This window comes from Hyla sarda, chromosome 6, assembly GCF_029499605.1.
Source record: "Hyla sarda isolate aHylSar1 chromosome 6, aHylSar1.hap1, whole genome shotgun sequence".
NCBI lineage: Eukaryota > Metazoa > Chordata > Amphibia > Anura > Hylidae > Hyla > Hyla sarda.
The window spans coordinates 114,557,158-114,570,318 of NC_079194.1; the positions used below are offsets into that span (position 1 = coordinate 114,557,158).

A 13,161-nucleotide genomic window follows, 5' to 3' on the forward strand; every position below is an offset into this window, starting at 1 on the left:
CATTGTAATGGGCAACATTCAGGACTGTCTTAGGGCTGGTTAACATCACGTTTTCTCCCATACGGGAGCGCAAACGAAGGCATACGGGAGCGATAGGTTTTATTCCCCCTGCCGTATGCGCTCCCATATGGGAGAAAACGTGATGTGAACCCAGCCTAATTTCCATAAATGTGCAGTGATCTCAGTGGGGTTGATTCTACATTGAAATCCCTTTAATCTGACATCATTTTCTGTTATTCTCTAGACGTTCCGACCTGCTGCCATGTTGATAGAAAGGTCTGCAGATTTTGGACGCACCTGGAAAGTTTATCGTTACTTTTCATATAACTGTACCAAGATGTTCCCTGGGGTCCCAGTCCATGCCCTCCAAAAGATTGATGATGTCATCTGTGATCAGAGATACTCAGATATTGAGCCATCCACTGAAGGGGAGGTCAGTATTGGAGCATGAACCTGGGGGAATTATTGTCCTGTACTTAAATATGTAGTTGAAAAGAATCAGTTTCAACCCTATCCTTTTCTTTGTTTGCAGGTGATTTTTAAAGTTCTGGATCCAGCCATAAAAGTGGAAGATCCCTATAGTGTGGAAATTCAAGGTATGTACTGTTGGATGATAGTGGAGCAAACAGTGTGCACTTTTATTTACATGGCAGGAAATACCCACAATCTGCTGCCAAAAGCTAAGCGGACAGGCTGTTCACCCGCACTAAACCCAATATACTGGGTTATAGTGTGGGCGAACAGCATTAAAATATGTGGTTTCTTACATGAATTGATGAAGTACTTCAGGAGTTATACTTCTTCATACTTCTAGTTCTATTGCAATGCTCTGAGCAATGAAGATGGGGAGCCAGTTCGCCGTGGTCCCCTGCCTCCTTAATATTCCCCAGCCTGCCCACTTCTATTATGAATATGCAAAACTAATCACTCTCATGTTGCTAGGACTTAAGAGCCTGTGCCTGCAGTCTGCTCTAAGTGCAGGCAGTGCTGGGAATATTAATGAGGCAGGGAATCACAGCAAGCCAGGTCCCCGTCTAGAAGTATGAAGAGCGGTCAGGCTGGGGTCCCCCGCAATCTCCTGTACTGAGCCCCGGCCCTCCCCTGAAGTGGTGAAGCGGGGGCCGTCACGCCACCTCCTTATATCTCTATGGGGGATGTCTTGCCAGGAGGACCTCTTACCTCTCCTGACATGTCTATTTTTAGTAAATACTCTCATTCCTCATTAAACATAAGATAGGCATTTCCAAAACAAAATAATCAGGTCCGCTAAACTTCTTTTTTTCTAACATATATGGGGGCCTCAAGAATTCAGTGCTCCTTATTTGTTATTTTATAGCAGATTTTAAAAGCTGTTATCATTTTTGATCAGAACTTCTCCAGATTACAAACTTGAGGATAAACTTCACCAAACTGCACACGTTGGGAGATAACCTGTTGGATCAGCGGGCAGAGGTCTTGCAAAAATACTACTATGCTGTGTATGAGCTGGTGGTCCGTGGGAGCTGCTTCTGTTATGGCCACGCCTCAGAGTGTTCTCCGGTAGAAGGCATTGAAGGAGGAGTGGAGGGAATGGTAAAGACAACTCATCTTCAGTCAATAATGTGCTCTATACCTATAAAAGCAATGGCTGTTATAAAATCTTAGTCATGCTACAAGAATATGGGGGTAATTCTGTATTTGCAAGAATTAGCCTATTCCATAGAAAATTCATTGAGTTAACAAAAACAGGAAAAATGTTGATTAACACAAGGGGTTGCCCGGGGATGAACATTTTCATATTGTCTCAACCCTGCAGCAACTGCCTGCTCTACCAACCAGTTGCTGCAGGGTTGATGCAAGTCACCTCTAAGGCCAGAGATTGGCTGATTTATTATTGAATTCAATGTATAACTCTGTAGGCTATACGATCCAGTACCTCCTCTTATCTCTATGGCTGTGAAATCAGGTTATCTATGCTTTTTTGATAAGTGTCCTTGTCACAGATCCATGGGCGATGTGTGTGCATACATCATACAACAGGGCTGAACTGCGAGCACTGTCAGGATTTCTACCATGATCTTCCATGGAGGCCAGCAGAACCCAACGATCCTCACTCCTGTAAACGTAAGATGCCCAATGGACTATGTGGCCTCCAGTCATACAGATTTTTACCTTAAACACAATGGATGACTGTCACTTGTGATCTCTTTTAGAATGTAACTGTAACAACCACTCCAGGAAGTGCCACTTTGACATGGCAGTATACCTAGCCACTGGAAGGGTGAGTGGAGGAGTGTGTGATGACTGCCACCACAACACAATGGGGCGCAACTGTGAGCAGTGCAAGCCTTTCTACTATCTGAACCCATGGTCAGATATCCGGGCTGAGACCGCCTGCATTCGTGAGTCAGCATTGTACTTTTTGATTTGTATGATATAAGGTAGAGGTCTTAAACTGTGGCTCTCCACTTCTTGTGAAACTGCAATTCTCAGTATCAGCTGTCAAGGAATGCTGGGAGTTGTATTTGTTTAACAGCTCAAGAACCACAGGCTAAAGACTTCTTATGACCATAGACCAGAAATAAAGAGTGGAATTCCCTTCTGCAGCTTGTGACTGTGACCCGGTGGGTTCCTTGGATGGTGGTGTCTGCGACAGTCACACGAATGTGAACCTGGGGATGATTGCAGGACAGTGCCGTTGTAAGGAAAACGTGAAGGGGGAACGGTGCGACAGCTGCAAGGAAAACTTCTATGGACTCAGCAGAAATGATCCTGAAGGATGCCAACGTAAGGAATAATACCCAGCATACTGCTCACATTGTGGGTCACAATTTCAGTCAGAATTCTCCTCTATTAGCCAGGGCATATACAGAAAAGCAAAGGACATAGACATAATTAAAAAGGGACCTGTTCATTACACCCCCAGCATAATCTATAGACATTGAGGTCTAGCAGTTCTTCACCCTACCCCATTCGTCTATTTAGAAGCTGCTAACCAGACCTAGACGCTTGCACCTTGATAAGCCCCATAGCACCCATCTCTGTGGTATTTATGCCTGTACCTTTGCTTCTTTCACTTTTTATTCTCTGATTTGTCTCTTGTCCCCAGCATGTAGGTGTGACCCCCGAGGCATCATAGCAGGAAGCACACCATGTGACCAGATTAGTGGCGACTGTTATTGCAAGCGTTTTGTGACAGGTCGATACTGTAACCAATGCCTGGTGAGTGATCTCAGTTTTAGATTATGTAAACATTTATACATTTTTACATTCTATCACAATTTTTTTTTGTTAATAGCCGGAGTTTTGGGGTCTCAGTAATGATATTATGGGTTGCCGGCCTTGTAACTGTGATTTTGGTGGAGCATACAATAACAGGTAAGTCTGTATTTTCTAACCCATTAAATACCATACCCAAAATATACCCAAACTAAATCTTTCTCTTCCCATCTCGCTACAGGTGTTCCTTTGAGGATGGTCAGTGCAACTGTCGTTCCAATATCATAGGTCGGCAGTGTGATGATGTACAACCTGGCTATTTCTGCATGCCTCTTGATTATTATACATACGAAGCAGAAGATGCAAAGGGGCTTTCACCTTCAGACCCACAAACACCAGTATGTTATAAATAGGTCTACAACTGAGTTTATTGTTGCAATACCATTTTTACTTAGATAAGTATAGGATAAGCAAAATCACTAAGACTAAGTTACTACATATTGTATTATTGGAAGACTAGAGTACCCCTAAAAAACAAATTATATGATGTTTCCCAATACCTTTGTGAGACCTATTGTCCACAAAAATATGCCAATAATCCTTATACTAGGCATACTACGGCAGCATGTGGCACAGCAGTGCCTCATGATAAATCAAAACACAACTTTTTAAAAGCCCTGCTGCGTAAATGTGAGCAAAAAAATACTTGGCCAGAAAACTTTGATACATGTGTCATGTGCTTTGTGCCCAGAATGTACTGAAGGTAACTAGTGATGCTATGCAGTTGTCAAGATTCAGCAGGCTGGAGGTGGATCCTCTGTGTCAGAGAGGGATTGGCGTGGACCGTACCGGTGGACCGGTTCTAAGTTGCTACTGGTATTCACCAAAGCCCGCCGCAAAGCGGGATGGTCTTGCTGCGGCGGTAGCAACCAGGTCGTGTCCACCGGTAATGGCTTAACCTCACTGACTGCTGAGAGTGGTGTGGGACAGGAGGACTAGACAGAGGCGAGGTCAGACGTAGCAGAAGGTCAGGGCAGTCGGCAAGGTTCGTAGTCAAGGGCAACGGCAGAAGGTCTGGTAACACTGGTAAGGCAAACACAGAAACGCTTTCACTAGGCACTGAGGCAACAAGATCCGGCCAGGACAGGAAGGGGAAGTTGGTATAAATAGGCATGGAGCAGATGGGAGCTAATTACACTGATTGGGCCAGGCACCAATTAGTGGTGCACTGGCCCTTTAAATCTTAGAGAGCCGGCGCACGTGCGCCCTAGAGAGCGGAGCCGTGCGCGCCAGGACGTGACAGCCGGGGAACGGGACAGGTAAGTAGATTGGGATGCGACCCGCGAGCGATGTGAATCGAGCTATGTGAATCGCATCCCCGCCGGCAGTGACAGTGCAGCGCTCACGGTCAGCGGGTCTGACCGGGGCACTGCAGAGAGGAGAACGCCGCGAGCGCTCCGGGGAGGAGCAGGGACCCGGATCGCTCGGCGTAACAGTACCCCCCCCCCCTTAGGTCTCCCCCTCTTTCTATCTGCTTGTCCCTTCATACAAGACGAGGCCAGTGGGAGCGACTCTTGAGTCTCCTTCCAGAGAACGGAGAAGTCCTGGGTTACTTCCTCTACGGCAGGAACTCCAGAAGAAGTGGGAATGGGGAGGGGGGGGCAGAGGGTGAAGCTTGCCACGGGGCAGAGTGGTACCAGGAAGGGGGCTATGAGGAGGTAAGATCTCTGCTTGTTTTTTGCAGAAAATATCAGAAAAGTCCTGGTAAGCCTTGGGAGGGACCGGTAAGGGTGGAACCTTAGGAGTTAGACAAGTGGGAGCAGATGTGAGGCATCGTTTGTGGCAAGAAGAACCCCAATTTTTGATCTCCCCGGTGGCCCAGTCAAGGGTGGGAGAATGACGTTGGAGTCATGGCAGACCGAGGAGGACTTCAGAGGTGCAGTTGGGCAGAACAAAAAATTAAATTTTTTCGTGATGCAGTCCAATGCTCATAAGCAGGGGTTCTGTGCGGTAACGCACAGAGCAGTCCAATTTTTCTCCGTTGACAGAAGAAATGTAGAGCGGCTTGACGAGACGGGTTATTGGGATGCTGAACCTATTAACAAAAGAGGCCAAAATAAAAATTTCCTGCAGAACCAGAGTCCAAGAAGACCACAGCTGAGGAGGAGTTGGCAGAAGGAGAAATCCGCACAGGCACAGTGAGACGTGGGGAAGCAGAATTCACACCATGGGACGCCACTCCCACGTGTACAGGGTGCGTGCGTGCCTTTCTCAGACGCGGGGGACGAATAGGGCAGTCCACTAGGAAATGTTCGGTACTAGCGCAGTACAGGCATAAATTTTTATCTCTGTGACGAGACCTCTCTTCATGGGTCAGGCGAGACCGATCCACTTGCATAGCCTCCTCGGTGGGAGGCACAGGGGTAGATTGCAAAGGATTCTGGGAGAGAGGTGCCCAGAGATCAAGGTCCTTTTCCTGGCGGAGCTCCTGGTGTCTTTCAGAAAAACGCATGTCGATGCGGGTGATCAAATGGATATGTTCAGACAGGTTAGCAGGAATTTCTCGTGCGGCCAGTACATCTTTGATGTTGCTGGATAAGCCTTTCTTGAAGGTCACGCAGAGGGCCTCATTGTTCCGGCTAGCTCTGAGGCGAGGGTACGAAACTGGATGGCGTATTCGCATACGGAAGAACTTCCTTGGACTAGGTTCAGCAAAGCAGTCTCGGAAGAGGAGGCCCGGGCTGGCTCCTCGAAGACACTACGGACTTCAGCGAAGAAGGACTGGACAGTGGCTGTGGCAGGATCATTGCGGTCCCAGAGCGGTGTGGCCCATGACAAGGCCTTTCCAGACAGAAGACTAACTACGAAAGCCACCTTAGACCGTTCTGTGGGAAATTGTTCCGACAACATCTCCAAGTGTAGGGAACATTGAGACAGGAAACCACAGCAGAGTTTAGAGTCTCCATCAAATTTGTCCGGCAAGGACAAGCGGAGGCCAGGAGCGGCCACTCGCTGCGGAGGAGGTGCAGGAGCAGGCGGAGGAGATGGTTGCTGCTGTAGAGGCAGAAGCTGCTGTAGCATGGCGGACAACTGTGACAGCTGTTGTCCTTGTTGGGCGACCACGGTGGCGAGGTCAGCGAGACTTGGCAGTGGCACCTCAGCGGGATCCATGGCCGGATTTACTGTCAGGATTCGGCAGGCTGGAGGTGAATCCTCTGTGTCAGAGAGGGATTGGCGTGGACCGTACCTGTGGACCGGTTCTAAGTTGCTACTGGTATTCACCAGAGCCTGCCGCAAAGCGGGATGGTCTTGCTGCGGCGGTAGCAACCAGGTCGTGTCCACCGGTAACGGCTCAACCTCACTGACTGCTGAGAGTGGCGTGGGACAGGAGGACTAGACAGAGGCGAGGTCAGACGTAGCAGAAGGTCAGGGCAGGCGGCAAGGTTCGTAGTCAAGGGCAATGGCAGAAGGTCTGGTAACACTGGTGAGGCAAACACAGAAACGCTTTCACTAGGCACTGAGGCAACAAGATCCGGCCAGGACAGGAAGGGGAAGTGGGTATAAATAGGCATGGAGCAGATGGGAGCTAATTATACTGATTGGGCCAGGCACCAATTAGTGGTGCACTGGCCCTTTAAATCTTAGAGAGCCGGCGCACGCGCGCCCTAGAGAGCGGAGCCGCGCATGCCAGGACGTGACAGCCGGGGAACAGGACAGGTAAGTAGATTGGGATGCGACCCACGAGCGGGCGCGTCCCGCTATGCGAATCGCATCCCCGCCGGCAGTGACAGTGCAGCGCTCCCGGTCAGCGGGTCTGACCGGGTCGCTGGAGAGAGGAGAACGCCGCGAGCGCTCCGGGGAGGAGCAGGGACCCGGAGCGCTCGGCGTAACAACAGTGCAACACTACGGGCCTGTTGGTACTTGGCTCTTCTTGGCACCCCTGTAGAGGTGGGTACCGAAGTAATAACGGGGAGTTAGCAATTTTATTAAAAAAATATAACCATAGATGGATCTAAAAAGATGACAAAATAAAAGCACAGAACAATGGTTAGTACATTCTGGTTACAACATTTTAATAGCGTCTGCAGTGTTATGTCAGCTGTGTTTGTACATAACTTTTTTAAACATGCCTTTAAAAAAGAAAAAAAAGGCATCTTGAAAAAGCATCACTACCTTACTGTTTTCCGACTGGGCAGGAGGTATACGGGCACAGCTGGTTCAGATCGGGGATTCCTGTCATTAGAATGACAGGAGTCCTGCTCTTGTACTGTACTCCACTGGTGGGGCCTGTATACTGTATACAGATTTGTTCTCTACTCAGCTGTTTACAGCACATCCCACATAATTTATAATTCCATGCACTGCACTGGCTTTTACCCCAGGGTCCTGATGTGTGACTTTATGTACAACTTTTGAAGCGTTTTTCAAAAGTCGCACAACATACATCCTGGCATAAATAATACGCCCTAATGAATGCTCCCTCTCCCCGCAGGCTTGATTCACTAACGAAAATAGGCATTTAAAGTCCTGCAAAGATTCACTTCCATACATGACCCCCATAGCATCAGTAAACTCATGAGCTTTATCTAGTGGTACCTGCCAGAATTTATTTCTGTATCTCTGGAGGGGATTTGAAGCTCTGTATCATGAAAAGGAAGCTGTTTTTCTGCTATAGCGATATTTTAAGATATTATTTTGCGCAGGATCTTGGACTTTAAAAGCAACAGGGGTAAACGGCAGAAAGTTACATTCACTTTAAGTAATAACCTATACATGTGGTCATACACATTTGCATATTGGACAGTGCTATTACTGTGTTTGCTACAATAGAAAATGGCACCATTGTGCTTAGTAATCTCAATCAACCTCCTAAATTACCAGCTATGCCGCGTTGGCAGCTTAAACTTATCTTGCCATCCGATTAGTGAGATGGAGAAATTTCACCTGCCCTTGATTCCTAAAAGAGCCATTGTTAGGGGAAAGAAATGTGACTAAATAGGTGGCCGGCTGCCAGGGAACGCACCTTTCCTCCTGCCCTCTGTGCCCCATTTAAATTCCTCAGGCTCAATATTACCCATGATTACACGCTAGAATCTCTGCATTCCTAGATCGGCCTCATCTGTGGTCTATGATTATAATATATATATGTCTACATTCTGCTGTCTGCGTACTAACTGTGCACTAATCCTCCATGTTTCTTCTAAGATCTAGGGTTTTGTCTGGGCACATGCCTGTATAGCGTAGGTATTGGGCCTGTTTGTTCAAGTTGGGGGCTTTGATTTCAGAATAATATGTCTCCCTTTGTGCAAACAGAGCAGTGCGAAAAGTAAATGCCATTAAACCACTTGTTGCAGGTCAAAAGTCCATACAGTTTTGTGTGCAGTAGTGCTGTAAGAAGTTACACTCAGAAAAAAGTTTTCTTTCTGCAGTATTGTGAGGCAGGACCCGGCTAGACAACCCTGGCAGGATGCCACTAGACAGTGGTCTGGGATCCCTGGGGGCAGGCTGGGCGACGTGGTACCACATCCTTTTCAAGGATCATGGGCACGAGGTGTCCCTTGTCCAAAGTAGGCTCTAATAGGTAAAAACATAAAGAGTAGAGTAGAGTGGTGAATGTTGGTGTAGGTTTCTCCAAATGAAAGGTAACAACTGGTAGTAGTTTCCACAGACTTGACGTTTTAAAGGTACCTGAAGTTACTGTCCCAAAGTTCCATGGGGCATAGGCTACGCACCAGTTGGTGGTGCTGCCACCATGCTGAGGCCTGGAGAACAAAATGATAAATACTTTAGGTAAATCCATGTGTTAGAAACTGCTAAGAATTTTACCTTAATATTTACAGCCACATTCTCTCCTTCTGTTGTGAATTGGTGATTGTTTTTTTTACCACATTCTGTGTATAGGGTAAGATCAACAGGAAATATGCAACAGAACCTGCATATAACTATTGTGGTTGTTACCACCCTAAGGGTACATACACACGAGCGGATTTTCGCAGCGTATTTCGCTGTGGATTCGCTGGTGCAGGCCGGCTCTATGCTGTATTTACATGTGCCTGCTCGTAGCGGCAATACCCTCTACGAGCAGACACACCACGATGTGCGAGTTGCAGTATACTCGCACATCGCGAGCTCTCTGCCTAGCTCAGAGCAGGGAGAGCGGCTGCGATGTGCGAGTACGCCGCGCACATCGCTGCAGTGTGCCTGCTCGTCATGGCGTATTGCCGCTACAAGCAGGCACATGTAAAGACAGCATAGAGCGGGCCTTCAACAGCGGATCCGCTGTGTAAAATACGCTGTAAATCCGCTCATGTGAATGTACCCTAATAGGGTGTATTCACTGGGGCAGCACAAGCTGTGAATACGGCCCTGGCTTTAGCTACTTAAAAATGGCCAAGTCCAGCCTGAAGCATTGTACAGGTCCTGGAATGTAGGCAGGAATCCCTTGGACAGGACTAATAATCCTGGGTACTGGCGGTTTTCGCTGAGTTGTAAACCCATGTATAATCCAGGTTTTCAGATTCCTCACTTAATTCTACACCAATGTTTCCTAACCAGGGTGCCTCCAGCTGTTGCAAAACTACAACTCCCAGCATGCCTGAACAATTTGCAACAGCTGAAGACACACTGGTTGGAAATCACTGCTCTACACTTTGCAACCTCTAACTCTACATAAAACTAGACAGTCCTCTCTAGACAGGATTCCCTTCTCTCAGCTAGAGAGGGGATTGGTGGCTGAGCAGGGACCTCCCAATTTCTGGAACGTTCTAGCCATTAATGGATGTGTCGTGTCCCGGTACAGAATATGGTTCTGTACAGTTTCCTAAAGTCCCCTCAGGTAGAGTCCCTCAAGTACACAGGGCCTTCCTGCAGGATCCCCCTAGGTCATTATTATTGTATGTTACTCATGTACATTTATTATAGGTATTGTACAGGGAATATAAACTATGTATAAAGGTGATTAGGATGTTTACACTGTATAGGACCTTCCTAAGGTCATGTGACATGGTCATATGATATGTGATCACCTGATACCCAGAGTTCCAGAGGCACAGGTAACCACAGGCAACCAGCTACCAATGGGCTTTAGCTTAGCCCCCTGATATATAAGGGGATCTAGTGTCCACACTAGGTCTCTTGGTTCCTGCTCTTACTTCCTGGACGCGAAAGCAAGTACAAGTCCTGTGCAAGTTCAGTCCAGCTAGGCCAAAGCCTACAAGTCTGCAGCCACATCTAATCTGTAAGTCTTCTATGTCTACAAGTCAAGTCCCTACTGTCTCTACCAAAGTCGTAACAGTAGCACAGTGGCCTGCATCATCATTATTATCACTACAAGTCCAAGCAAGCCTGAGAGGTCCCCTGTGTCCCGGTCACCTCTGTGGAAGTTGGCTATCTGTTATACTGCCTTCTTCAGTAAAGTTCCAGTTGCATCAAAACCTTCTTTGGACTCTCATTTGATTCATGCCGTTTCTGGGTTGCTTGTCGTCGGTGCCCTACACCATACAAGCACATCCAGGCGTCGCGAACACTAGGGGTTAACAACATCTTGCCCCAGGGGTTAATACCATCTGGCCCCACCACCTACACCGTTACACCCCGTGGGTCACCACAGATATGTAGTGCAGTACACTAAAGTAACTTGCTCTTGCCATATTGCAAACCCTCACTAGGTGTCAGGAGAACATATTAGGCACAAAATACATTATATACATAGGCATTGCAAAGGGGAAAATGGAAGAACAACAGATAGGAGCTCTTGTCTGATGTTCCTGGGAATAACTGTATTTTCTGAACGGTATCATGGTTCCATACAAAATGTACAATTCATTCATGTTCTTCAGGGCAATCTGAAACCAGAGGCACCAACGGACTGTGTAGAATACTACAATGGCATTCAGAATGGAAAGAAAGTTCGACTACGACGCCATCGGAGCACGATCCGTGTTCTCCATCAGAGGTCATCCAACCGCAGAGCCCGCCAGCTACAGCAGAAGGTACAACAATTCACACCCTGTAATATGAATGTACCAACCTTACTACCCCAGCAATGTAAAGAAGCGCCACAGTAAAACGAATAGACAGTGCTATGTCTAGTGCTTAGCCTGAGGAGTGATGCAGAGCACATAAATTCAGAGAACACTAAACAGAGGTGTCATGCGCCTCAGGCCCTACACTACATTTACCAGTTTTTCTGGAGCGCTCCTTTAATATAGTGTATTCCTTAAATCCATGCTGAGATGTGATCACCTTTATGAGCTATGCAAGATTTTAGCTTATGTTCACCTTTAGACACCATTTTACAAGTATATATAATCTATACAAAACGTTGAGGCACTGTAAATAAATTACTTTACTTTGTATGGATCCTGAGTTACAGCCTGTATATACTCCAGAGCTGCATTCATAATTCTGCTGGTAGAGTTACAGGTGGAGAGAAACAAAACCTGTCTAGTCCTTAGACAGTTTTAACTTAGACTTAGACTAGACATTTATCACATCATATCTGAACATGGAGCCAGATCTGACTTGTTTTAGCTATAATCCCCTAGTCATCTTTACTGCAGCCACATGGACATTGGAAACAATAGTCTTAAGCGAACTTCTATGATTTGTATGGGAGAGTTTTCTAGACATACTCTGTGACCTGTGCAGGAAGGTTAAGAAGGGGAGCTGTGACCATACATATAGTGAGAGGCTTCATCCTATCTTATCTATCTACTGGTGTCACCTACTACTGTATTCCTACCTGCTGAAAAGTATTGTCTACAGAACAGGTGTTAGCTTACATGTATGGCAACAGGTACCTGTCATTTGCAGAATATTTTTGTATATAATCTAGATAACAATGTGTATGTCTCTGTGCAAAGACAAAAATACAGAAAGTGTGGGCAGACAAGCAGGGCTCTGTGCACTGAGGACAAGCAGGGCTATGTGCCCTGAGGATAAGCAGGGCTCTGTACATTGAAGACAAGCAGGGCTCTGTGCACTGAGGACAAGCAGGGCTCTGTACACTGAGGACAAGCAGGGCTCTGTGCACTGAGGACAAGCAGGGCTCTGCACACTGAGGACAAGCAGGGATCTGTACACTGAGCACAAGCAGGGCTCTGTACACTGAGGACAAGCAGGGCTCTGTACACTGAGGACAAGCAGGGCTCTGTGCAGTGAGGACAGGCAGGGCTCTGTACACTGAGGACAAGCAGGGCTCTGTACACTGAGGACAAGCAGGGTTCTGTGCAGTAAGGACAAGCAGGGCCCTGTACACTGAGGACAAGCAGGGCTCTGTACACTGAGAACAAGCAGGGCTCTGTGCACTGAGGACAAGCAGGGCTCTGTACACTGAGGAGAAGCAGGGCTCTGTGCACTGAGGACAAGCAGGGCCCTGTACACTGAGGACAATCAGGGCACTGTACACTGAGGACAATCAGGGCTCTGTACACTGAGGACAAGCAGGGCTCTGTACACTGAGGACAAGCAGGGCTCTGTACACTGAGGACAAGCAGGGATCTGTACACTGAGGACAAGCAGGGCTCTGTACACTGAGGACAAGCAGGGCTCTGTACACTGAGGACAAGCAGGACTTTGTACACTGAGGACAAGCAGGGTTCTGTGCAGTGAGGACAAGCAGGGCCCTGTACACTGTGGACAAGAAGAGCTCTGTACACTGAAGACAAGCAGGGCTCTGTACACTGTGAACAAGCAGGGCTCTGTACACTGAGGACAAGCAGGGATCTGTACACTGAGGACAAGCAGGGATCTGTACACTGAGGACAAGCAGGGCTCTGTGCAGTGAGGCTCTGTGACACACTCTCAGCTCACACAGCAGGATGACTGACTAGCCAGGAGCCTGCACAGAGCCCTGTTTGTCCTGTCCTCACTTCTGGTATTCTGTCTCTGCACAGAGACACACACGCAGTTGCTGAAGGGACAGAAAAGCATTTTTTTCACCCAAAAATAGACACATTTTTT

General features: G+C 47.4%; 1 protein-coding gene across 3 annotated transcripts in view; it reads left to right on the top strand.

Moving 5' to 3' along the window:
- LOC130275986 (laminin subunit beta-2-like) overlaps window positions 1-13,161 on the top strand; it is a 133,965-nt gene that overhangs the window by 78,083 nt on the left and 42,721 nt on the right. For all 3 annotated transcript variants that reach the window (XM_056524748.1, XM_056524750.1, XM_056524749.1), the window contains exons 6-15: window positions 245-433; window positions 533-596; window positions 1,370-1,572; window positions 1,983-2,103; window positions 2,193-2,381; window positions 2,587-2,766; window positions 3,089-3,201; window positions 3,278-3,357; window positions 3,440-3,596; window positions 11,037-11,189. In XM_056524748.1, coding sequence (XP_056380723.1) covers window positions 245-433; window positions 533-596; window positions 1,370-1,572; window positions 1,983-2,103; window positions 2,193-2,381; window positions 2,587-2,766; window positions 3,089-3,201; window positions 3,278-3,357; window positions 3,440-3,596; window positions 11,037-11,189 — 1,449 coding nt within the window. The remainder of the gene's footprint in view (window positions 1-244; window positions 434-532; window positions 597-1,369; window positions 1,573-1,982; window positions 2,104-2,192; window positions 2,382-2,586; window positions 2,767-3,088; window positions 3,202-3,277; window positions 3,358-3,439; window positions 3,597-11,036; window positions 11,190-13,161) is intronic.